Raw genomic sequence first — 27,653 nt, forward strand, 5'->3', positions numbered from 1 at the left:
ATTTGCTTCTGATGGATGACTTGATGTAGAAAGCACAATTTTAAAATGTCATGTGAAGTGTAAGCAGTAAGTAGTGTCATACAGAGTGGGCAAAATCAGCACACAATGAATTTTCTGAGAGGCAAATGGTACAAGTTGGCATAATTTTGTCTCAGAGATAATTGTAAACTTACAGCAAAATTTCTAGGGCAAAAGGTAAGGCATTGACAAAACTTAAATTAGCTCATGTTTGGTATTCTATCATTTATAGACAAAGCTAAACATGGCCAGTGTTTCCACAGAAGTGAGTGTGACATTCTAGTGATGACAATACTAGGGAAAATTGTTCTGGAAAGAGGAGGATAATTTATATTTGAATATTTGATGCCAAAGTAGCTGGCATTAGGTATTGACCTGTGGGGAAAGAAAGTACTAAAACTGTATTAACATTTCTACAGTATTTCAGAAGTAATGTATTAGGAGTTAAGGAGCATGTGATGCACACCTGGACTTCATAGTCCAGAAGCAAACTTCAAGAAATTGTTAGAAGCAGGGCCTGGAAGCACACACTTTTAATCCTAGCACTCAGGAGGCAGAAGCAGGCAGATCTCTGTGAGTTTGAGGCCAGCCTGGTCTACAGAACAAGTTCCAGGACAGCCAGGGCTGTTACACATAGAAATCCAGTCTTGAAAACTTGGCACCCCCCCAAATCAAAGGAAATTGTCAGTGAGATGACATGATAACAGTCACATGATAACCCTGCCTCACACTTAAAGACACAGGCTCTAAAAAGAACAAGACATAGATGAGGTGTAAACTGGAAGGCAGTTTGAACAGGTAAGTTTTAGATGTCTCACCATAAGTCCTGTTTTGACATTTTATAACTTTTGAGGAAGAATAGTGATCTAACAATAAAATGTAATTGTATGAAGAATCCTAACAGATTCCAGGGCTCTGCATTATATGAAGGGAATTTCTGTATCTAGAACAAGGGACAACCCCATTTTCTTCTGGGTTTGTTGGTAGATGCTATTTGTTTAAATAGGTTTAATGGTACTATATTAACATAAATACTTAACAGAATTGTGATGATGATGTGAAGGGGAGTGAGACAGAAATACAGAACTAAGAGCTCATGGTGTCCCCTTAGCAAACATTTGGATGGTGATAAAGGTGATGGTGATGGAATTCCCCATGCAAACTCATGTTTGATTGCTTCTTAAAAAACACATTAAAATCCAGATGATTCCTGTGATCAGTTTAGGTCTTTTAATACAAATAAATCCTCACGGTTACAGTAGTAATTTGGGAATCAGAAATGTAAGATACATTCTGTGCAAATAATTTTTTTTTATTTTGAAATTATTTTAATTTAGAATAGAAAACCTCTTAGGGAGGAGGAAAGGAAAAAGAAACCACAAAGTATACAGGCAACTTTTTACTTCATGAGCTTCTCACACCCTCATTTGTTCACTAGTTCCCATGAAGATAAAGCACTCAGCCACCCACAATAATGTTATTAATAGGGATATGGATCAGTTTCACAAACAAGCCAATGAATCCCATGATAGCAAATCCTATGGCTGTGGCCATGGCAATCTTCTGGAATTCTTTTCTATCGGGTTTGGTGCATCTTTTTACCAGCCGAATTGAGTCCTTGACAAACTGCCGACTGGGCTCAACAAACTGCATTAGCCTGGTCCATGGTTGACAGTTGCCGGATGTCAGCTTGAGAAGTTCTGCAAATAAATTGTTAAACTAGCATTTGTGAAAGGACAGTGTGAACACCTCTTGTCATAATAGGTTAATAAATATCCTGCTCTTTATCTGTATTAAGGGAACTTTAATGAAATGTAGTCAACATGAATGGTGAATAGGCTATTCATTTGATCTTAGGAGCTATCTATTATGCTTGCAGTTGTGTGTGTATGCATGAGGGTAGTAGTCTTTGTACAGACAGAAGTTGTTCCTTCCAGTTTCATTTGAGGACACTAAGTAGGTTAAAACCCCACCCTACCCCCAGCAACTGTGACAGAAATCTAGCTGGAATATATTAGTTGTTGCTTTCTACACTATAAGTTAATGTCCAGTTAGTAGCCCATTTAGAACCAGGAACTGAAATACAGGCTGGAAAATAATGAATATCACCAGACAAGCTACAATCTGACCTCACCCTCTCTGGTCCTGCATGTTTCGGCCTGATCACCAGCCGGAATGCACCTTGGCTTACCCATCACAGGCTGTCTTCACCCTGCCCAGATTCGTGATCTAGACTGGTTGGCAGGATGCAAGAAACTTCTAAAGTTACCCTACTCTAATAAATTTTCACAAAAAGCACTCCTTCTTTTGACAAGATAGTAGTATTGGAAGACACATTAAATGGCAAACTCACAATTATAAAAAAGAAAGTTAGAAGTTAAACAAAATGGAGGTAATTTGTTAATGAAATAAAAATGTCACTAAGACTAGTTCTCCTGCTGTGCTAAGCAACAGAGCTAAAGATAAAAGATGGAGCTTGACATATACCTGCTGGAGAGAAAATGTACCTCAAGATGTTAGAGTAAACATAAATGTGTTCCTAGGGTTTTAAAAATCCAGCTAGCAGAAACTCTCCAACAACTGGTCCCTTTATCGTGACATCTGTTTTTGAATTCAGCTTTGCATGCTAGCTGTAGAAAATACTTGTGCAGCACTCCACGAAGCTGTCTGTGGTAGCAGACCAAATGCTACATTCTATGGCCAAGGGTGATGAGTGGAATGAAGGCAGCAGCAGAGAAAGGCCCAAGGCAATAAGATGTGAGCTGGGGAAGACACACATTTGAATTCCATTTTTCTTTCAGGAAGTAATTTCAAAAGGCACAGAACTGAACTGAAGTGTCATTGAAAAGCCCCATCAACTTTACCCACCTGTAGAGAAAGGAATGACCTGGCTAGGCTGGGTCTCTGTGGAGTCAGACTCTGGCTATGACTAGTGTCTTCACTCATCATTTCTGAGTTCTCTTCCTCTCTTCCTATCTTACACTCTTTCGTTCTTTTCTTTCTGTCTCCCTCCTTTCTCTCTTCTTTGCTGCCAGCCCCTTTTCTCTCACAGCGCTAGAGCGAATCCAGGACCTCACACAGCCTAGGTTCGGCCATTCCAACTCCATTCCTCTATTCATTATGCGTTTTAGATTACTTTTAGAAATTCCAAGATTTATTCAAAAGGGAAAGAAATTGTGTGAAACACCTGCTCACAAAGGAATATCATTAACTAATGATGAAATAGTTACTGTCATTTAGAAATAAAAATGTTAAGAGGAACTGCAACTGTGTTTGTACAATTTCCTTTTATTATTGTTTTGGGTGGAGCTAGAGATTTAACTGAGGGCCTTGTTCGTGCTAGGCAGTCTACTGCTAAGCCATCTTGCAAGCTTTTTTTTTTATTTTGTTTTGTTTTTTAAATTTAAAAATGTCTAGCCCTCTAAACCGACAAATGACATAACATATCCTGGTGATACATGGGAAGTAGGAAAGGATGAAAACTTAAATATATTAAAAGGCTTCATAGTATTCTGACCACATGCTAACATCTTCATATCAGTTTTTCTATACTAAGCCCAACTTCTATCACTATTCATGATTTATGAATTAGAAAACGAAAGCTTAGAAAAATTATCAGAGAGGCAGAAAGGGATTTGAACTCATCTCTACAGATCCAAAACTTGACTAAGTTTTTCAACTGAATGTAACACTGTCAACTCACCCAATGTGTGGCACAGACTCCAAGGAGATAATACCAGGGATGAACTTATAAGAGAAGCAAAAGTTAAGCTCATGTCGCAGTCCCATGTAGAAATTTGAAATACAGAGAATAGAACTGAGTTACGGAGTAGCAGAGCTTTGAAAGCAGCAAGAAACAAAATGGTCCAGGCTTCAGAGAAACCACAGAGTAGCTTAATGCCGCTCAAGGGAAAGCTGGAGGATGTAGAGGGGAGAGGGTTCCTCCTACTCATTTAATTACCATCTCAGATTGCTTTCAGTGGTTCCAACTCATCATGGTTTTATAGTCCTCCTTTGACTTGTTGGTGCATACGCTAGAGTCCATAGCAGCCTTCTCATATTAGAAATGTATTGGTGAGCCACTAATTACCTTCATCTTACAACCGATGAGCAACGCAAGCCTCAGATTATGTGGGTAGTCATAGGAGTGGTTCTAAGAACACAAAATCTATCAGCTGTCTTTCTTGCTTGGAAGAATTGATAGTAAAATATTACAATATTTTTATTCCCAACACTTAAGGCTCATTTTTTCTATATTAAAATCCTGACCATTTTCCCAAGAAACATTTTCATAGTTTTTGAGACATTCATGTTTTTTTTTTCCATATAGTGTTTCTTTACTAAAGTTAGTGCCACATAGTGAGTGAGTTCATGAAGACTGTAATATTATGGGGCCCCTTCTCAGGAAAGCATCTCCTAAACACTAAAAGGCACAGAATGGTACTTTTCATCCTGTGGCTGTACAGCACTCTGTTCATCTACAATTGATTCATTTTCACTGTTATTTATTTGTACATATTCTCACTTTGGGTTATAAGCATTTTTGAGGCTCCAGAAATACTTCTTTAAAAAATTTCTTCTAAATTTGTATTTATTTATTATATAAGTGTGTATGTGTATACACGTGAGTACAAACACACTGTGATGCACATGAGGTGGTCAGATGACAACTTGTAGAGTCAGTTCTTTCCTTCATCATTTGGGTTTCAATTATCAAACTCAGGGTATCAGGTTTGGTATCAGGAACCTTTACACCCCTGAGACAGCTTGAGATCCACGGGTATTTATTCTATCTAAGATCATTCCCTATTGATTTTTCCTTGTCTCTATTCTCTGAAGCCACATACCACCCCACATGCCTACTGTAACTACTGTTCTCATACTAATAACTAGAGGCCAATTTTTCTGGGTCTTGAAATTCATAAAAACAGAACCCCACTGCTTTGTGCTTGGTATCTTTCATCTAAAAAACATTCTATGGGTGATTAACTCAACATATTGATGCCCTTATAACCGAATAGTTTATTTGACATGTGCTTTGTGAATATACATACATCAGTTAACATTTCTTACATAAGAAAATATCGCCAAATCCAGTGACTTGAATTAACAAATCCTTTTTGCTTATTGTTCTGTGTATGAATGACATGACCTGAGTTTAGAGGGCAATTCTTTCAGTGGAACTGGTTGCACCCATGTGGGCTTCTGTAGTTAAATCACTTAGGCAAACTCTTTTGAAGAGAGCTTTTCATGGTTAGGTGAGGTGACAAGGGAAAATGACATGTATTTTATTTCAGCTCAGTTATCCAATCATCAGTTAGAAGAGTCTGGTCTTGTTCACACTTGTGTTGCAGGGGCTGTGCTGTGCAAGTGTCTCTTGTTAGATTATCTGCTATTATGACAATGTCAATGCTGGAGAAGAGCTCAGTCATTGAAGGTACTTCCTACTCTTCTAATGTTAACATTAAATGGGGGCCTTTGCTTTGGAAATATCCCATGATGACTTGTTATTTGTCCATTTGATAAAGGCCATTGTTATGTCTCCAAATTAAGGTTACTATAAATACTGGTACTGTCAACATTTTTTCCAGGTATTTCTGTGAACATGTGTCTTAACTTCTTTTATACAAATATTAGGGACTAGCTCACTCGGTAGCAAATGAGACTTATTTTTAATTTTTTTAAAAATTATTTCCATAGATGAGTGCTCTATTTGCATGTATGGTCAAATAACAGAAGAAGAGGGTACCACACAGTAGGGGGCATCAGATTCCATTATACATGGTTGTGAGCCATCATATGGGAATGGAACTCAGGACTTCTGGAAGGGCAGTCAGTGCTCTTAACGCTGAGCCATCTCTCTAGCCCTAGGCATGAGACTCTCAAAAAAACCCCACCAACTAGTGAGATTTATGGGTCATAAGGCTGGAAGTGTGACAATGGTTTGGGCCTCTTGAAATAATTAGAGGGGTTACCAGCAGTGAGTTCTTCAATAACATAAGCTGCTGTTTTCCAAAGTCAATTTTAGTTTTAGAGTTTTGGTATATTCATTAAATATGCCCTCTCCACACTTCATTTCATTAAAACTTCAGGAAAGCTTTGCTGTCCACATTGTTTCATATGAGCAATACCTAGAAAATTGTCCATTGCCTTTAGATTTTCTAATTTTGAGGAATACAGGTTTTCAAAGTATGACCTGATGATTCTGTGGATTTCCTCAGTGTCTGTTGTTATGTCCTCTTTTCATTTCTGATTTTATTAATTTGCATGTTCACTCTCTGCTGTTTGGTAAGTTTGGATAACAGCTTGTCTATCTTGTTGACTTTTTCAAAGAACCAACTCTCTGTTACACTGATCCTTTGTATTGTTTTCCTAGTTTCTATTTTATTGATTTCAGCTCTCAATTTGATTATTTCCTGGCATCTACTCCTCTGGGTAGCATTGGCTTTTTGTGTTCTGGAGCTTTCAGTTGAGCTGTTAATTCTCTAGTGTGACTATTCTCCAGCTTCTTCATGTGGGCAAGAGCAATACTTAGAAATGTGGGTGTCACCTAGACACACTGGGGAGGGTCTAGGCCCTGCTCCAAATGATATAACAGACGTTAAGATCCCCATGGAAGGCCTCACCCTCCTTGGGGAGCAGAAAGGGCTTGAGATAGGGGTCCCTGCAGGGCAGGGGAGGAGGGGAGGGAGAGGGAACTGAGATTGACATGTAAAAGAAGCTTGTTTCTAATTTAAATAAAAAAGAAATGTGGGGTGTCCTTGGGCAAAGATAAGCTGTGGAAACAGAATTGAGAATTTGGCTGGAAATAGAGTTCAATTCTACTCCTTTCCAAGTCTGTTCTTCCTATAGTATGCTTCATCTCTGTATCTCTGAATTCATCCAGTTGTTCAGGTAAAAAAAAAATTCTAAGAGTCATCTTTTGTTCTTCATCTTATCCAAGGTATTAGGAAGTTTTAATTTTCAAAGTAAACCTGCCCCCAATCTCTCATGAACTCAGTGTCATTTACTAAATCCACCCTGCACTCTTACCTGGCACATCTAGTACCTTAATTTATACCCGCCAATCATTTGCAGTCTGATTTTCACAACACCATTCCATATTTCACAAAGGTAAGCCAGATTACAGATTATAGTCTCCCCACCCTGTTCTCCATCCCTCCAATAATGACTCCCGATTATAGGGACATGTTAGGGTGAAGGGTCTTTCAGGAACTGTTCTTTGGCTTTTACCTATTTCCTTTCTTACTGCTCCCCTCTCAGCCACTATGCTGCAGCCTCACTGTCATCTCCAACACGGCTGGTACCTGAATGTTACAGAGCCTTTTCCCTTCCTTCACCTGGGCTCACAGTGCTCTTCCCTCAGCCACATGGCTCATGCACTTTCTTTATGAATTCACTCTGTAGTTCTGGGAGAGACAACTGGGGTGTTCATTCTTCTCACCCCAGATGCCATCACATTCAGCCTTGAGTCAGCCATCCCCACAAGGAAGAAGGTGGGTTTTAATTTCTTTTTTGTATCTAGTGTGTATTGATCGTCTCAGATTGTTTCTGGCTTTCTTCCCTTTCCATTAAATGTGCAGAGTTTGAGAACTGTGGACTTTATTGGAAACACTGTCTAAAGGACAAGTTTTAAGTACAGGGCTTAGAATGCTTTCTCTTTCCCTCCTAATTTTAAGTCCGGTAAGAGGTATTTACATGTTCTTGCTTTATAAGTATTTGTTGTGTTTCTGAGCGCTAATAGTTTAATATTTTTGTCAAACTAAATTCCATGTGGATCATTGCTTCTTATTTTTTCTCCCTTTAATTGCTAGATCCCTGAAGTTTTCTCATTATACACTTTTCAAAGAGTATCAAGGGAGTACAATATTGATTTGATTCCATTAAAGAAACAGCACAGACAGAGTGAGAGAGGGGGGAAGGAGAGAACAGAAGGATAAGATAATTTGTAGAGATGTGAAAAACAACAGAAAGAAGTGCCCAAGAATGGTCTCCTTATATGTGAATTATTTTATAGCATTGTTATAAAATTGCAGAACAACTCTATAAGATCATATTTTAGTTATTAAACCACCAGGTTAGTGTGCTCAGCAACTTGCTATGCCACTTTCAATTCCAGGAAGGTATGTTTTACATTACATTGTATTTATTATTATGCTACATTAAAATGATACAAACAATCTTTGTATGGGAACAGCATCAGCACTCTTAGGGAGAGAAGGCTGTCTGCAGCCCTCCCCATCCTGTCTTTATAGATGCCATCATTTCAAACTGCTCTTCTGGAAGAGTGAGGCTTGATGACATCCTGTCTCCTTACTTTACCACAATGACTTGGAAACTGTTGAAATCTCATTACTAGATGTCACCTTCGTATACAAGTGTGAATGTGGGTTCTATTAAAGCAGGAGATGGTGAGTGAGAAACAGTGTTGTGCTGATTTCCATGATCTTTTCTGAGGGATGACTGAGTTCTTCTAAAATTAGCCTGCCTACTTGTGTAGATCAATTTTCCAAAATTAGAACTGCGTTTTTAGACTTCCCGTTCTATACTCAAATCTCCCAACTCATGTGACCAGGTGCACACTCCTCAACCCTTTTATCAGGTAGCCTATACCATACTCAAACCTGACAGCTCCCTCCAAAGCAGATAAACCTTCCTCTTCCACTTTGATGAATGCATTCCATCTCAGAGTGCTAGTGAATAAAAGCTGTTCGTATTTCTGTAGTGCCCATTCTGTGTGAGAGGAAGTGTTCATCTGTATAGCCCTTTATTCCTCACAACCACTTCATGAAATAGGTATAATTATGTCCTCCGTAGAGGTGAGAGATCTGGGACAGATGGAAGTTCCAAGGCTTCACAACAGTCATCTGTTAATAAGTAGTGGAGCTGGAGCTCATGCTTGAGTCTGGTTCACTCCACGGCCTAGGCTCTGGACCTCTATCCACCCTGCCAATGGTTTAGGATGTAAAGGCTCTGTGAGTGCAGACACTGTCTGGGGCTCTTCACCCACTGGGCTGACTTCTATGACATGCAGCTGGTTAGGAAAGTAGTTATGAATAAATACACAAAGCATAGCTTCTGAGATTTATTTAATTTATTGAAATTTATATTAGAATGAATAGATTCTCTTACAAATCTGACCATATAATGATATATTTATTTGATAATGTTTTACTACAGGTAAACGTTTCAGTCTTGCATCAAATGTTTAAATTTATTACTGACAATTTAATGGAACACCTAAGACTTGAGCCTAAATTTCATATCTACAGATTAGATGAAATAAATGCTATATAAAATAGTATTCCCTGACAGTAGAAACAGTTTATTGGAACTAATTTAATTGAGGAAAAAAATCCACAACTCTGTGACATAAAATCCACGAATAAAGATCAGTCTCAAGGACTTATAATTTGAGACTTGATATCTAACTTCTGTTGGAGATATAGAAAAGTAGACACCAGAGTTTTATGTTTTGAAATGTAGTATAATAGAAAAATATGCTAAAATTAAGAGGTGTAATAAGAGTGAGACTACATTACAATAGAATAGAGAGAAATAAAATGGTACAGAAGAAGTAAAATATCACATTTGGGAGGTATGAGAACACCCACTCCAGGCCACTGAAGTGAGCTGAATTCAACCACCAATTCGAGTAGAGTAGAAGGAGAGAACTTATTTCCAAGAGTTTTCCTCTGACCTCCACATTTATGATATGCAGGTGTAGACACACACACACACACACACACACACACACACACGCACACACGCACGCACGCACACACATACACACACACCACTGAATAAATATAAAAAGTAGTTTTGTGTTAAATACTTAGGTAAAATTATTAATCCCATGAGTGAAAACTGAAGTCCCTCAAAGGAGATCACAGATGCCTTCCAGCTCAAGACAACTTCACACGAGGGCTCAGAATGGCTTGACCACATCAGTCACTTGGGAAAGTGGTGGGTACAGAGAATTCACTTCTGACTCCATTTTTACCTTTCTTCCTTTCTTCCTTTTCCTTCCTTCCTTCCTTCCTTCCTTCCTTCCTTCCTTCCTTCCTTCCTTCCTTCCTTCCTTCCTTCCTTCCTTCCTTGGTTTTTCGAGACAGGGTTTCTCTGTGTAGCTTTGGAGCCTATCCTGGCACTCGCTCTGGAGACCAGGCTGGCCTCGAACTCACAGAGATCCTCCTGCCTCTGCCTCCCGAGTGCTGGGATTAAAGGCGTGCGCCACCAATGCCCGGCCATTTCTACCTTTCTTAAAGTCTCCAAATGTCTATTTTTATTTCCCTTCACAAACCACTGATGAATCCATATTCAGAAACTCCATTTAGAAGAGATGGAGGGATGGCTCCTTGTGGAAGATAATGGTTCTTAAAGTATTCCAGTCACCCACTATTGACATCGACTGTGTCCCATCCTTGTGTTACATCCTAGGGTAGAAACTGGAAAGGCCAAGGTTGCCAGTGCATAAGATGCTTCTCTTTTGTCCTCTGCAGACTTGGAAACTTTAATTTTAGAAATCTAGCAAATTCATCGACAGTGTCCTTGGTGTTTCATACGTGTGTGCCCAACTTCCCACAAGATGATGCCTCATCACAGCTTTCAGATCTAATTATGGCCTGTCCCTCTAACACCTGTCTGTACAGGCATTAGCTCTGTGGTAGCGAAGGGCTCTGTTTAAAGGGGTGGCAATAACATCATTCCACACTTTAAATCCCAGCCTGGGATGGATCATCTACTCTTCTGCTCTTTTCTTTTTTTCACACTGTAGAATCCAGTGCATGAGGAGGATGCCCTGGATTTTATTTTCAAAATACATCTAGAATCTGACCTGTTGTGATCCCCAGACTCAAGCAGTCATTTCTCTCCCCTGGGAGCTGTAATCCTATAACCTTCGAGTCTATCCCCAACAGTAGCTGCCTGGTCATTTGAAAATGTAGCGAAGGCAATGTCCCTCTTTTTATTGAAACCATCTGTGATCATCTAGTCCAGTGAGAGCCAAGGTCAACATCATTATAGTGGTTTCTAAAAGTATCAGCACGAGTGCCTCCCCCATAGCCTCTCTGACCACATCCTGAACTGTCTCCCTCATTAACACTTCTCTAACACTGGCTTCTTGACTGTCCCCTGAACACACTGGCCCACGTTAGCTTTACAGCTTGCATTTAAATTCTTTCAAGTGTTACCCTCTGAAGAAGGCTTATCTTGATCATCACATTTGAAACCTTACTTCTGTTGGGCATTTGCAGACCTTCTACCCCTTATGCACTTTTGTCCATCGTAATTTAATCTTGTGGCATGGACAAGAAACTTTATTTCACTTTGAAAGGAGTGGATGGGGATTTTCCTGAACCTCCATACTGATTTCCAAAGTGGCTGTACAAGTTTGTTCTTTTACCAGCAGCAGAGGAGTGTTCACCTTTCTCCACATCCACTCCAGCATAGACTGTCATTGGTGTTTTTAATTTTAGCCATTCTGACAGATGAAAGATGATATCTCGGAGTTCCATAAATATGGACTATCTGCAGTCGTCTACATGCCAGCATCCAGTTATGCCAGCACCATTTGTTGATGATGCTTTCTTTTTTCCATTGCATAATTTTAGCTTCTTTGTCAAAAATCAGGTGTTCATATGTGTATGAGTTAATATCAGGGTTTTCAATTCAATTCCATTGGTCTGCCTGTCTATTTTCATGCCAATATCAATTTCAGGACTACAGCTCTATAATAGAGCTTGAAGTTAGGGATGGTGATGCCTCTGGAAGTGCTTGTATTGTATAGGGTTGTTTTGGCTATCCCAGGTCTTTTGTTTTTCCATATAAAGTTGAGAATTTTTCCTTCAAGGTCTGTGAAGAATTGTGTTGGGATTTTGATGGGGATTGCATTGGATCATTAGATTGATTGCTTTTGGCAAGACTGCCATTTTTACTATGTTGATCCTACCTATCAAAGAGCATGGGAGATCTTTCCATTTTCTGATATCTTCTTTAATTTCTTTTTTTAAAATTTTTATTTTAATTAGAAAGAAGACTATTTTAAAATTTTTTATTTTAATTAGAAAGAAGACTATTTTACATGTCAATCCCTGATCCCTCTCCTTCCCCTCCTTCCCTGTCCCCTCCCAACTAACACCCTACCTATCCCATACCCTTTCTTCTCCCCAGGGAGGATGAGATCATCCATAGGGGGTCTTCAAAGTCTGTCATATTCGTTGGGATAGGGCCTAGGCCAATCCCCTGTGTCTAGGCTCAGCGTGTAACCCTCCATGTGGGATGGGCTCCCAAAGTCCATTCCTATGTTAGGGATAAGTATGCTAGGGATCCTATGCTGATCCACTAAAAGGGGCCCCATAGATTTCCAAGGTCACCTCACTGACACCCACATTCAGAGAGTCTGGATCAGTCCCATGCTGGTTTCCCAGGTATCAGTGTGGGGACCAAGAGCTCTGCCTTGTTCAGGTCAGCTGTTGCTGTGGGTTTCACCAGCCTGGTATGGACCCCTATGCTCATCAGTCCTCCTTCTCTGCAACTGGATTTCAGTTCAGTTTAAGGATTAGCTGTGGGTGTCTGCTTCTACTTCCACCAGCTGCTGGGTGAAGGCGCTACGATGGCATATGAATTAGTTATAAATCTCATTATTAGGAGATGGCATTTAAGGTAGCCTCTCCTCTGTTGCTTAGATTATTAGTTGGTATCATCTTTGTAGCTCTCCAGACATGTCCTTAGTGCCTGATTTCTCTTTAAACCTACAATTTCTTACTTTAGTGACTCAAAGTTCTTGCTATACAGGTCTTTCACTTGTTTGGTTATCATTACCCCAGGGTATTTTATGTTGTTTGTGGCTATTGTAAAGAGTGATGTTTCTCTGATTTCTTTTTCAGCCTATTGATCATCTGTATATGGTAGGGCTACAGATTTTTTTGAGTTAATCTTGTATGCTGCCACTTTGCTGAAGGTGTTTATTAGCTGTAGGAGTTCCCTGGTAGAATCTTCAGGTCACTTATATAAATATCATATCATCTGCAAATAGTGGAAGTTTGACTTCTTCTTTTCTAATTTATATCCCATTAATCTTCCTTTGTTGTCTTATGGCTCTAGGTAGAACTTCAAGTACAACATTGAAGAGGTATGGCGAGAGTGGATAGCCTTGTCTTGTTCCGGATTTTAGAGGAATCTTGTTGAGTTTCTCTCCATTTAGTTTAATGTTGGCTGTTGGTATATTGCTGTTGGTATATTGCTTTTATTATGTTTAGGTATGTTCTTGTTATTCCTGATCTCTCCAAGACCTTTGTCATGAAGGGATGTTGGATTTTGCCAAAGCTTTTACAGCATCTACTGAGATGATCATGTGGTTTTTCTTTTTCAGTTTGTTTATATGGTATATTACACTGAAAGATTTTTGATTGTGGTGGATGATTTTTCTCTTGTGTTTTCAGATTCCATTTGCTAGTATTTTATTGAGTATTTTTGCATCAAGGTTCATGAGGGATATTGGTCTGTAGTTCTCTTTCTTAGTTGTGTCATTGTGTGGCTTGGGTACCAAGGTAATTGTAGCCTCATAAAAAGAGTTTGGCCATGGCTCTTCTGTTTCTATTTTATGGAACACTTGGAGAGAATTGGTATTAGCTTTTCTTTGAATTTTTGGTAGAATTCTGCACTGAAACCATCTGGCTCTGGACTTTTTTTGGTAGGGAGATTTTGATGACTGCTACTATTTCATTAGTGCTTATAGTTCTATGTAAATTGCTTATCTGTAGTTGATTTAATTTTGGTAAGTGATATCTATCCAGAAAATTGTCCCTTTCCTTTAAATTTTCAAATTTTGTGGAGTTTATGTTTTCAAAATATTACCTGATGATTCTCTGGAAAATCTCAACTTTGTCTCTCTCCCTTATGTTTCTCCCTCATTTCGAAACTCCCTTTCTCTCCCACCCTTACCTCCCATTAATGGCCAAGCTATTTGAAGGATCTGTTATATATGTGATCTTCACATACTTTTTAATCCCATAATTCTGAGAAACTGTCTTTTTTAAAGTTTTTAAAAAAGATTTTATTTACTTATTATGTGTGCAACATTCTGCTTCCATATATATCTGCACACCAGAAGAGGGCACCAGATTTTATAACGAATGGTTGTGAGCCACCATGTGGTTGCTGGGAATTGAACTCAGGACTTCTGGAAGAGCAGTCAGTGCTCTTAACTTCTGAGCCATCTCTCCAGCTCCGAGAAACTGTCTTATACAATTTTTCTACATTATGTCAGATATCCTATGACTAGTGTGACACCTGATGAATTTCAGGATGTTCAATCCACAGAATATGGTCAGATTTTTTTTTTTTGTATTTGTCTTGCTGTAAGATTCAGTATCATTGAATATTTTCATAGGAACTAGAGTTAATGAAAGTTCTGTTCTCCTCTTACCAGATAGGAATTTCAATATGTTTTGGGCTCTTATTTTTAAGATTATTAAAATTATTTTAAGATTATTTAATCACAATACCAATTCTTACTTTACGTATTTGTGAATTCATTCTAAAACTTACATTCTTTAAAAACTCAGGGTCCTGAAGACATTTTAGTGAGAAGAGTGTTAATGGGGAGAGACAGATGAAAAGAAGTTGCTCCTAGTGGTGGAATTGAAAGCATGTGAAGAACAAGTAGAGAACCACCATTCAAGTGGGAAGAACATCCCCAAATACCTATCTGCAGCTGACATCTCCCTGCAATGCTCCAGACTCTAGTGTTGCAGCTTTGCACTGGGAAGCTACCCTTGGATGAGCTGGGGATACTTAGTGTTTGTTCTCTTTAGCACTGAGTCCTCCTTCCTTCAACACTGCTTTTCTCTCTTGCTCCCGTCACAGACAATAGCATCATTATCTATTCTGCCGCTTTATCCAGAATTGTAGACACAGACGCAGCCTGTATCTATACCTCTACCCTACTAAGTCCAGTTTCTACCTATTTAGGGTCTATAAACTCAGATCTCCTCCAACACCATGGCTACCACTGTAGAGTCCTTACCATGGCTTGCAGTTAGTTTTGAAACAGACTGTCAATTCATTTCCCACAGTGTTGCCGGGGTGATCTTGTCAAAAACACAATCCTATCATTACAGTCCTCTTTTTAGAAATGCACTAAATATTCCTGCAGCCCAAAATTTGAACCCTTTTACTTGGTATATGTGGCATTTTAAAATGTGCCTTCTGCCTGTCATACGACTTTTATTTCCAGGGCTCTGTATATTTTAGTGCATCAGAACCACTTGTAGATGTTCATAAGGGCCATTCTCTCTAACAGTTCCACTGACATCTGAAGCCCCTGCTCCTACTATTGACAGACAAAGAAACCACTGCACTTGCCTAAGGCACTCTTCCATTTCTTGTAAGCATTCTTTCCAGTCTTTGCTGGGCATTCTTACTTAAATGACAATGCTTTCTTTGAAGTTTATGTATTTCAAAATTATTCTATGCATACCGTCGAAAAAAGCAGAAAGAGAAATAGAAATCAGTCAAAATTCTTCTATCTACTTAAATCTCTACCAATATATTCTTCTGCTATTATGAGTCTATCGTCTATCTACCTATCAACCATTGATATTTTATCTATCATTTATTATCTTTCTATCATCTACCATCTTTTTGTCTATCATCTGTAATTTATATATCTACCAATATATGTATCTAACTGACTATTATCTGTCTGATAAAATGTGTTAAAATCTGCATATAGAACACCATTTTGTAGTATATTACATATCTTTTTAAAAAATTTTTCAAGGCAGGGTCTCTCTGTGTAGCTTTGGAGTCGTTCCTGGAACTCACTCCGTAGACCAGGCTGGTCTCAAACTCACAGAGATTCACCTGCCTCTGCCTCCTGAGTGCTGGGATTAAAGGTGTGTGCCACCACTGCCTGGTTGAATATTATGCATCTTATATATGCTTCTTGAATCATTTATTTTTTATAACAAAATATCATAAATATTTTTCCAATGACAAAAGAGAATCTCAATTATTTTTGTAATGGACACACATACCTGCACACACATATATGTCATATCAACTTCATGTATGTGATGTGACTATGTATATATCTGGAGATACAGGATTACAGTATTAATCAGTCTTATAATGACTGAGGTTGTTACTAAAACATATTAGGATATGTTAAAGACATACTAGAAAGTAAACATTGATTCAGTTATTAGATAATCTATTTAGAAAAGCTTACTCACAGTGAGATACTTTTAAAATATTTTTATTATATTTTTTGTTATTTAAAGCAATTTTTAAATTTAAATATATTTTAATCATATTATTCCCCTCCTTCAAGTTCTCCCACCCAACTTTAAGTTCTTTCTCAAAACAAACAAAAATCCAATACAATAACAAAATTTCCCCCCAAATTGTAAACAGATAAAAGCTCACAGACACAAAATAACCCAAAATGAACAACCAAGGCTGGTAGAGTCCATTATATGTTGGTCAGCTACTCCTGAACATGAAGCCTGCTGTGGAGTGGTTGATATACCCAATGTCACTCCATTGGAGAAAACCAATTTTCCCTCTCCCAGCAGGTATAAATGACAGCTCAGTTATTAACCTTTATCCTAGTGGCTATGATTTAATTCATTCATTCATTCACTTTTCAAAAAATATAAAAAATAAAATATAAGATAAAACAAAACCAATCAAAGTTGGACAAGACAAACCAACAGAAGGAAAGGAGCCCAAGAGAAGGCATAAGAATCAGAGATCCACTCATTCGCACATTCAGAATCTCCTAAAAACACTAAACTGGAAGTACTTTTAATAAATTTCACAACTTAAATTTCTGTAAATAACAGCTAATTGTCTTTTAAATGTAGCCTAAATTAGATAAAATACACCACACGTTTAAAAGCTACTTTGAAGGTACAGGTTACATAAAATGCCCATAATAAATGTGTATTTTTTGACGTGAAGCACCTATATGCTTAGACTTATGGAAATTAGGAGAACCTTTCTTTCTTTCCCTTTCTTTCTTTCTTTCTTTCTTTCTTTCTTTCTTTCTTTCTTTTTTTCTTTCAAGAATTTCCAAGTTACTCATGAAGTAAGGATCTGAATCAAAGTCTAGGAAAGCCTGAGAAGTTTTAAAAACAAATACTTGACCCTATCAGCAGCTATGAACTAGTGGTGAGGATAGCCTTTCCTAGAATTTTTATTTTGTTGTTTTCTAAACACTCACTCCTCCTCTTTACCTTTCTCCAGATGTGGCAAAAGGATAACCTATAGACCCGCTGGTATTATTTAGTATTATTTTGTCATAGGGGTAACTCAGGGAATGCTGAGGAAGAGAGTCCTAATGGAAAGGTCAAGCAGAGAGTGAGTGAGCATCATTGGTCTAAAGCAAAGCCCAAATCAGCCCCCTGGAGACCTTGGGAGTCTCATGTGGACTTCAAAAGGCCTATTTAGAAGTAAAATACTGAAGGAGAGAACAGTTACTAGGGGAAGTCTGGCTTTGGTCAATAAAAGAGGAAAATAGCTTTAAGAAATTAAAATGTGGAATTTATACCTCGAAATCTTGATGGATGGCATGCAAAGGCAGTTAAAATAAAAGATGCTTTCTTCTTGAGACGTGTAAGCCAAACCCCTTAACATCTTTCTTCAGGAGGTCAGACTCTTGTGAAAGGGGACAGAGATTTAGTGATTTTGACTATTTTATTCACAGATACACGATAAGGGTTTTGCTAAGCCATTAGTGAAGTTTTACCATCTCCTTTCCTGAAAGACTAAAAAGAGTTTGAGACTGTGAATGAAGAACAAAAAGACAAGCGAAAGGAAATTCCCTAGGGAAAGACTGATACCATGGAGGCTGAGTTCAGCAGAAGGGCTGGAGCTGAATTTATACACAAGCAATGCTGGTATGTATTGCAATATTAGTCATTTTTATCTTTAAAATTTGATGCCTTTGTGTTTGTCAAAGAACATATTTAGCTTCTTCATGTTTTCCTATTAGGCTGTTGAAGCAAATATGTACACTTTTTTCATTCTAATCCCCATTGCTCTGACTGCTCTCTTGGGAGAGAGAGAGCTACTGAAGAGCTGACAGAATCTATCTCTAGGGAGGGCTGCTACCTGTCTTCAACCAAATTGAAGCTATTAAGGAGGATTAACTCATGAATAGCCAGAAGAATGCCCAGCATAAAACTATAAAAATCATTCTTACCTTTCCCCAATTTGTAACTAACATGAAAATGCCCAGAGACCATGTTGCATGGAGGACTTGTGTACAGTCTTCTCCCATGAATCTTTACATTCAGTTTAGGATTAAGGGTTTGATATTAGAGGGTAAATATGCTTCAAAATTTGCAGGCAGGCCCACCAATCAATTGTAATTAATCTAGTAAATGCAAGAGATCCAGATGCAGTTCAATTTCTTCACTGATTAATATGCCTCAATGAGAACCACAGGTAAGATGAACATGGGAACTGTCTTTTGGTGCATTGTTTGCGACAAGAAGCCAATTTTCATCACAGAAAGATGAAAAATGCTGAGCCCCTTTCATAATCTTTCAACCTAGTCTGTATTTCTGCCCCAGATATAAAGAACAGGAGTGGTAATAAATAGGCATTTAAACCAGCAAACAGCCATTTATCAAAAACTATCACTCTTCCCTCTATGGATTATGTGGAGGAATCAGACAGTTGGAAGGACAAAAACATTTAGAGAGTGTGGGAGATCTTTTCTGAAGGCCTGTTTTACTCATCCAGATTGATACCCGACCGCCAATGGCAGCTGTAGCCTTTCTTGTCATTGTGTCTCACTGTGTGCCTCCTTTCCCAGAAACTATAGGAACAGGAGATGAAAACTGGTTTTTTTGTTTTTGTTTTTGGTTTTTTTTTATGTTGCAGATCTAACAAAACCACATGTTGCTCACAGCCCTCCAAATGAATGACTAGTGTTTACAATCCACCTGAATTAAATGAAGCAGTTGATTACAAATGCTAGACACTCAATCTAGAAACTATACCTTAAAGAAAGAGACAACCCATGACTATGGATTGTTCCTTTTGAATAAGAGGGAAAATGTGATGTTATAACCAGAATGAAATATTTTTGAGGGGTGACAAGATTTCAGTGTCTGTGAGTATCTAAAACAGCTTTGTGAATGCAATGCGATAAAATGTCATTTGCATCAATATTTCTATCCCTGGAAGAAACACACCCTTGTAACAGAAGCATAAATTCTGATTTAGTCTATCATGAAATAAGAACATTACTGGTAGGTAAGGAAGGTCACACAGAAAAATTCTAGGTAGGAAAAGCTTAAAGCCTGACTAATTAGACATTATTATATCTAGGAAATATTTGAGAAGGATTAGTATATTTGGTTTCTGGTATCTATTTATAGCTACATAAAATTATTTTGTATGAAGGTCATAATATTGCAGGTTTTGGCTTAAAAATCACTGTAGGAACAAGATAGTGCAATTTCTTACTTCCTTAGCAAGGAGACCCTGTAGCCTTGGCTCTCAAGCAGCAGGGAGATGTTTTGCAGAATGGGCAGCAAATACTACTCAGGAGATAGATTTCTCTTGTGTCTTGCTGCAGAGGAAAGACCATAAAGGCACTCTCAGAAAACCTCATTATATCTCCATCCTCACAGGCTGGTGGTGGAACTCCTACATCCATTCTCTCCTTTTCCATGAGATTAATTCTAGAAGCTTAATAGTCAATTTCACTCTGCTTGTTGAACTCACATTCCATGCATTATCATAGACTATATAGGATAATAGACTTTAAACATCCCCTTTCATCTAAATGATAGACTTTTTTAATCTTAAATGCTTTTGAGATTTTTATTATAGCTGTAGAATGGGAACATAAATATGCTTTTAATTTGTTTTTTATTGTTCATTTATGGGCAAGAATTTAAGTGATTATAATGTTAAGTAAATGAAAACAACTATTACACTCACAAAGTATGAATACATCATTATTTCTGCTAAGAAACCATTATATGCTAGATGTGACCTCATATTCTAAAATACAGTGGTGCTTAGTGAGACTGCCTTCTTGCAGGACTTACACCTAGTGGGAGACTCAAGCAAAATACAAGTGACTAAGAAATGAATATTGGTCCCAGTTATGTTCTGCTGCTGTGATACAACACTGACCAAAATCAACTTGGGGAGGAAAGGGTTTATTGGGCTTACAAGTCCATTACTGAGGGAAGTCAGGGCAGGAACTCAAGCAGAGTCAGATACCATGAAAGCTGCTCACCAGGGCTTGCTCAGTTTATTTTCTTATATAATCCAGGACTACCTGCACAAAGGTAGCCTGACCCACAGTGGACTGTACCCTCCCATTTCAATCACTAATCAAGAAAAGTCACACAGACATACCCACGGGACAATATGATGGGAGCAATTCCTCATTTGAGGGTCACTCTTCCCATATATGTCTATATTTGTGTCCAGTTGGCAAAAAAGTATCCAGTAAATAGCTAAAAGAAATAAACAGGTAAATCCATTATTGATCAACTGTGAGTCAAAAACTCATAGACTTAGTGGCCTCAGGGATCAAAGGAGGAGTTCAGACCCAGCAGAATGTGGGGGAGTGGGCAAAAAACTTGAGGCTACCAAAACTTCTTTGTAAATTGTTCCCAATTCAGGAGTCTTGAATGACCCTGATATGTACACATGTGTATGAGGTTCCAAAGTGTCCAGAGAAAAGACTACAGGAGGAAGTCTAAAGCAGCCAACAGAAGCATTAGACATACTGGTAAGGATATCTGTGAGTTCAAGCTCTGCTTGACAAGCTAAGGGGCTCAGCTTGTGAGCTCTTTGCACTGTCCTAGGGCTGAGTGGTTTTGTTTTTTTGGCGGGGGGAGTGTTTGAGGGGAGGGGTTAGACTATTGGAGGAAATAATCCCAAATTTTCAAAGCATGAATCAAATCCTCCACAATTGTTTTCCTCATATTAAGATTCTGCTGGAATGCGTGTCATTAAGCTGAGGAACTTTCAGTGGCTGATTCAAGGCCACATGCACTTTTGTAGTCACAACAACCTGAGCAACCTGATTTTTTTTTAAGGTGACAGGCTTTCTGATGGTATTTATTTGACCAATGCACAATATATGCTTGAATTTAAACAAAAACATGGCTATAATAAGTATATACAAATGCATCTGTCAATCAAAATATAAGATTAGGGCTGTTGAAATAGCTTAGGTGTTAAGAGCTTTTGCTGCTCAAACCTGATTAGCTAAGTTTGATGCCAGAACCCATGGTAGAAGGAAGAATCAACTCCTGAAAGTTGTCCTGCACATGCACACATGAATATACATGGTAATAACAACAACACATTAAGCCAGGTATGGTGGTGCACAACCGCAACCCCAGGACTTAGAAAGCGGAGGAAGTGGGATCCAGAGTTCAATGCCACAGTGAACTCTATCTAACAAAACATTAATAAAAAACAAAACAGGAAACAGAGCCAGCAAGATGTCTCAGCAGGCAAAGGCACTTGTTACCCCTAGGACCCACATAATGGACAGGGAGAACCACCCCACTTACAAAATAAATGAATGTAAAACAATAACAACAACAAGAACAACCCAGAGATCAGATTTTAAAGAAATATATAAATCCTCCCATGCTCCTGCTTTTGATAGGGTTTTGTAAGGCACCTCAGGCTGGCCTCCAAATTGCAACGCTCCTTCCTCACTGTGATGGGAGCTGGGAGTATAGGCATGGCCACCACACCATCCTTCTAAAAAACAATCCTTGGAGGGAAAAGAGACAGTTTCAAAGCAGGAGAGTTTACACTTCCTTTCTGGTTAGTCAGCTATTTTCCTGACTCAGTAATATCAATTAGTATTGCAAAATGCTATGTGCAAAATGACTTATCCTGTGGAAGGTCCACTCCTTAACAGAATGAAGAAAGGACATGTGTAATAGCTCAGGAAGGCTTCTGAAAAGAATGAAAAGATAGTATAAGCCATCAGAAATTTGTGCAAAATTAAAGGCATATGACATGATGACATCATTTCTCTCCAAATGAACTAAGGATCTAAATAATATCATGCAGTAATTCTCACTGTGGGTGGGGTATGTTGCCTCCAAGGGAACATTTGTCAACATTGACAGACAGTTTTGATTGTCACAATTATAATAGGCAACCTGATTTTTAATTGTGAAGCCTCTTTCAAAAAAGGAGAATTAGCACTCTGAGGATTAGAAAGATGGTCTCTGCAGAAGCAGAAGGCGATAATTCAGGCTCTCTGACAACACTGCAATGGCATTGCTAGTGGGTCTTGGAGAGGAGGCATGGAACACACAAGTGGCAGACAGATTCATTCTAGTAGAGGATGGTCTGTCAGAATGGCCTTGTACCTACCCCCACCACATCTTCTTAGGGTCACACCTAAGTTCCTCTCCTCTTATCTGGAGTCAAGTGTAAAACTCATCTCATCATTCCCAACCAGTTCTATGAGGCACTTTAAACAAGTGACTAGAGCTGGAGTTAGCAGCTGGTTCTTGTGTCAAGCTGGTGCCACAGGTAACAATAAAAATACAATGAAAAGACTTTCTTCCTGGAATTGCCAGTGGCCATACCTGGCCTCAGCTAGGTGATTTCCAGTCTCCTTCATGTCTATCACTTTGATGTCTCCAATTTCCTTCCCAACTCAGCAAGCAGACAGCTTGCATGGGCTTCCCCCACCTCCCTACATTCGTAGGGAAACTACACTAAACCTTGCAGGGGACATGGTTTTCCTCCCTTCTCCCATCCTTTTGTGTCTGGAAACACTTTCTACTCAGGATCCCCAGTAGCCACACCTGGCAAAGACTCAGGCAGGAAAATCACACTGTCCTTCCTGTCCTTTGTTATGGTGTCTCTATTCTCACTCTCAGTGAGTAACAAACTTCTTTACTGCAGGAAAAGAAAAGGCTAAATCTAAAATAAAGAAGGAAAGAAAGAAAGATCCAGGCACAAAACAACCAAGAAATCCGAAACACTGTGAACATACCAAATCTATGAATAATAGGAATAGAGGAAGGAGAAGAAACCCAGGTCAAAGGCACAGAAAATGTTTTCTTTTCTTTTTTAAGATTTTATTTATTTATTAATGTATACAACATTCTGCTTCCATGTATATCTGCACACCAGAAGGGGCCACCAGATCTATTGCAGATGGTTGTGAGCCACCATGTGGTTGCTGGGAATTGAACTCAGGACCTCTGGAAGATCAGTCAGTGCTCTTAACCTCTGAGCCATCTCTCCAGCCCCCCAGAAAATATTTTCAACAAAATTAGAGAAGAAACTTTCCCTAGCCTAAAGAGACATATAGAAGGTTGTGTAGAATAGACTAAAAAATGACACATAAGAATCAAAACATTAAATATACAGAACAAAGAAAGAATATTTAAAGGCAGACCCAATAGAAAAACACCCAACTTTTTGATAGAGACTAAAATTCACAAAAGCCTGGCCAGATGTTCTACAAACTCTAAGGATACAGATCCATCCCAGACTACTATACCCAGCAAAACTATCAATCATAATTGATGGAAAAAGAAAGGCATCTCATAATAAAGGCAAATTTAAACAGTGTCTACTAAAAATCTAGCTTTATTGAAGGAACTAGCAGGACAACTTCATCTGAAGAGGTTGTCCACAATCAAGCAAACACACAGAGCAGGCACTCCCTGGAAATTTGCTGACTACAGGTGGTGGTAGTTTACACTGTTTCTCCTCTCTTCCAACTACACCCCTCTATTCCCAGTATATCAAGCAGATCTTCTCCTACAAATTTCCTCTACCATTCTACCCCTTTGTTTTCAGACATAAACTCCTGGAGGCACTCCCTGGAAACCTGCCCACCCCACTATGACAAGCCATGGAATTAAGTAGGTGATCTTCACCCTCCCATCAGACCATGTGCTATGGCTTCTCCTTCCTCTCTGACCCCATTCCATGGGTGTATGTAGATAATGGGGACAAAACCAGTTTTCCTTTCTCCTGTGGACCTCTCTCCCCTTCTAGCGAATCCTCATTCCATAGTGTCAGCTCTTAGAAACTATTCTACCAAGAACCCCCAGTGGCCACATCTGGAAAGATCTCAGAAGCATTCCCTATTAGGCAACCACAGTCTCCCAAGAACCAGAGAGGCCAACAGAAACTAAGGAACTTACCCCCAAACCACAAGACCAGATATCAGCATCTGGAATTACAGGAGCCTAGATGCTGGCATAAAAACACAATAAAGAATAATCTCCACTAGAGTCCAGAAATAATTGGCATTGAAGACAAGACAGAAGAAATGGATACTTCAGTCAAAGAAAATGTTAAATCTAAAAATATCCAGCTACAAAACATTCAGAAAATTTGGGACACTATGAATAGACCAAATCTGTGATTAATGAGAATACAAGAAGGAGAAGAAACACAGATTAAGGGCACAGAAAATATTTTCAACAAAATCATAGAAGAAAATTTCCCTAGCCTAAAAAAGATGAAAGTACAAGGAGCATACAGAAGACCACATGGATTGGACCAGAAAAGAAATTCCACATGGCACATAATAATCAAAATACTAAATGTACAGAAGAAAGAAATAATATTAAAGCCTACAAGGGAAAAAGACCAAATAACATATAAAGGCAGACTTGTTAGAATTACGCTGGACTTCTCAATGGAGGCACTAGAATAGATGCTCGGATCTATTCTAGCACTCAGATAGATGCTCTACAAACTCTAAGAGACCACAGAAGCCAGCCCAAACTACTTTATCCAGCAAAACTTTCAATCACAATAGATGAAGAAAGAAAAATATTTCAAAATAAGACCAAATTTAACAGTATCTTTCTCAAAATTCAGCTCTATCTACAAAAGGTGCTGGAATGAAAACTTTAATCTGAAGAAGTTAACCACACCCAAGAAAATACAAAGAATAAATAATCTCAGACCCAAAAATTAAAGGAGGGGGAAAAACCCTACATCACCACAATAAAATAATGGGAATCAGCAAACACTTCTCATTGATATTTTTCAATGTCAATTGTCTCAATTCTCCCATAAAAAGTCATAGACTAGCAGACTGGATTTGAAAACAGGATTCATCCTTCTGCTTAATCTAAGAAACATACCTTAACATCAAGAATAGATACCACCTATGGGTAAATGAATGGAAAATTACAGTCCAAGAAAATGGACCCAAGAAGTAATTCAGTGTAGCCATTTTATTATTTGACAAAATAGAGTTCAAACCAAAACTAATTTGAATAGATGGGAAAAGACACTACATACTTATCAAAGGAACTATGCACCAAAAAGATATTGCAATTCTAAACATATATGCACCAAACACAAGGGCATGCCTGTTAACAAAAGAAACACTAATACAGCTAAATCACATACAACCATCAAACCACCACACAGAGATAGTGGGTGGTTTCTGTATCCCACACTCACCAACAGGAAGGTCATCCAGACAATCATTAAATAAGGAAATGCTAGTGTTTAATGACATCGAAAGCCAAAAGTACTTAACAGATATTTACAGAGTATTTCACTCGAACAAAAGATTATACCTTAGTCTCAGCAGCTCATGGGACTTTCCCCAAAACTGACCACATTCTCGGACACTAAGCAAGGCTTAACAGACACAAGAAAAAGGAAATAACACTGCATCCTATCTCACCACCACAAGGTAAGATGCATACCAACAACAACAGAAAGCTTACAAACTCATGAAGGCTGAACAACTCACCAATGAATGAAAAATTCAGGGTTAAGATAAAAATTGAAAAAAGAAATGAAAAACTTAGACTTGAATGAAAATGAAAACACGATATATCCAAACATATGAGACACAATGAAGTTGGTTCTAAGAAGCAAGTTCATAGCAGTAAGTGCTTGCATAAAGAAATTTGAAGAGACCTCCTATTTGTAACTTAACAGCACGTCTGAAAGCTCTGGATCAAAAAGAAGAAATAGTACCCAAAAGTGGTACATGGCAAGAAGTAATCAGGGCTGATATCAACAAAACAAAGAAGCAGATATAAAGAATCAATGAAGCAAATCCCTTAGCCAAATTAGCTAAAAGGTGGAGAGAGACTATCCAAATTAACAAAATTAGAGATAAAAAGCAGATATAACACTGAGAAATCCAAAGAATCATAAGGACATACTTAAAAAGCCTGTACTCCACCAAATTGCAAAATCCAAAAGAAATGGATAATTTTCTTGATATATACCACCTACCAAAGTTAAATCAAGAAGAGAAAAGCAATTCAAACTGACCTATAACCACTAGTGAGTCAGAAGCAGTAATTAAAAGTCTCCCAATCCATTCCCCCAACCCAAGGGCCAAGGGCTAGATGACTTCAATGTAGAGTTAATGCCAAATACCCCTCAAATTATCCCATAAAATAGAAACACAAAGAACATTGCCCAATTCTTTTTTAAGAGGCCATAGTTATTCTGATACCTAAACCACATAAAGACTTAACAAAGAGGTTACAGACTAAATTCTCATATCAACATAGATAAATGGGATACATAGTTAAACTGGGCCACCCTACTAAAAGCAATGTACAAATTTAAAGCAATCCCTATCAGAATCCCAGCACAATTCTTCACAGAAATTGAAAGGAAAATTTCCTGATACATATGAAAAACTAAAACAAAAAACAAAACAAAACAAAACAAAAAAACAGAAAACCCTAGGATAGCCAAAACTACTCTGAATAATAATAATAGTAACAACAACAATAACAACAACAACAAACTGTTAGAGGTATCACTATTCCTCATTATAAGTTGTACTACAAAGCTATAGCAATAAAAGAAAAATGGTATTGGCACAAAACCAGACATGTTGATGAACAGAATCATACTGAAGTCCCAAACATAAGTCCGAAAGGCTATGGACACCTAGTTTTGATAAAGAGGCCAGAATTACAGATTGGAAAAAGGCAGATTTTAAATAAATGCTATTGATGAAACTGGATGACTGCACATAGATGAATCCAAATAGACCCGTACTTATCATCCTGCACAAAACACAACTCCAAATGGATCAAAGACCTCAGCATAAAACCAGATACACTGAATCTGACAGAAATGACAGTGAAGAATAGTTTTGAATCTTAGCACAAGAAAAGACATATTGAGCATAGGAACTAAGACCAGCAATTAAAAAATGAGACCTCATGAAACCGAAAAGCTTTTGTATGGCAAAGGGCACCATCATTTCAACAATACAGCAGACTCTAGAATGGGAAAAGATTTTTTTTATCAACTATCAGCTGATAGAGGGCTAATCTCCAAAGTGTATAATGAACTAAAAAAACTGGACATCAAGAAAACAAATAATGCAATGTAAAAAATTGGAACAGATCTAAACAGAATCCTCAAAAGTGGAAAAAATGCTGAGTGATACTTGAAGAATGGTCAACATCCTTAGTAATCAGGGAATTCAAATCAAAACTACTTTGAGATTTCATTTTATCCTAGTCAGAATGGACAGGACAAATAAAACAGGAACAGCTCATGCTGGTGAGGATGTGGAGTAAGGGAAACACTCCTCCATTGCTGATTGGCATTAAAGCTCATACAGCCTCTATGGAAGTAAGTGTAGCAGT

The 27,653-nt window shown here is 38.2% G+C and overlaps 2 protein-coding genes across 2 annotated transcripts in view; both read right to left on the bottom strand.

The window, feature by feature from the left end:
* Positions 1 to 27,653, bottom strand: part of Nkain2 (sodium/potassium transporting ATPase interacting 2) — a 562,138-nt gene that overhangs the window by 47,403 nt on the left and 487,082 nt on the right. The gene's annotated exons all lie outside the window — the stretch shown is intronic.
* Positions 1,403 to 1,695, bottom strand: LOC100761941 (protein transport protein Sec61 subunit gamma). Its single transcript, XM_027398439.2, has one exon. The coding sequence runs from the start codon at positions 1,669 to 1,671 to the stop codon at positions 1,477 to 1,479; it is 195 nt and encodes a 64-aa protein (XP_027254240.1). The 5' UTR covers positions 1,672 to 1,695; the 3' UTR covers positions 1,403 to 1,476.

This window comes from Cricetulus griseus, chromosome 2 (genome assembly GCF_003668045.3).
Source record: "Cricetulus griseus strain 17A/GY chromosome 2, alternate assembly CriGri-PICRH-1.0, whole genome shotgun sequence".
NCBI classification, from domain to species: Eukaryota; Metazoa; Chordata; class Mammalia; order Rodentia; family Cricetidae; genus Cricetulus; species Cricetulus griseus.

Bases quoted from the DNA above. Each gene is read 5' to 3' on its own strand.
- LOC100761941 (XM_027398439.2), bottom strand. From the start codon at position 1,671: ATGCAGTTTGTTGAGCCCAGTCGGCAGTTTGTCAAGGACTCAATTCGG.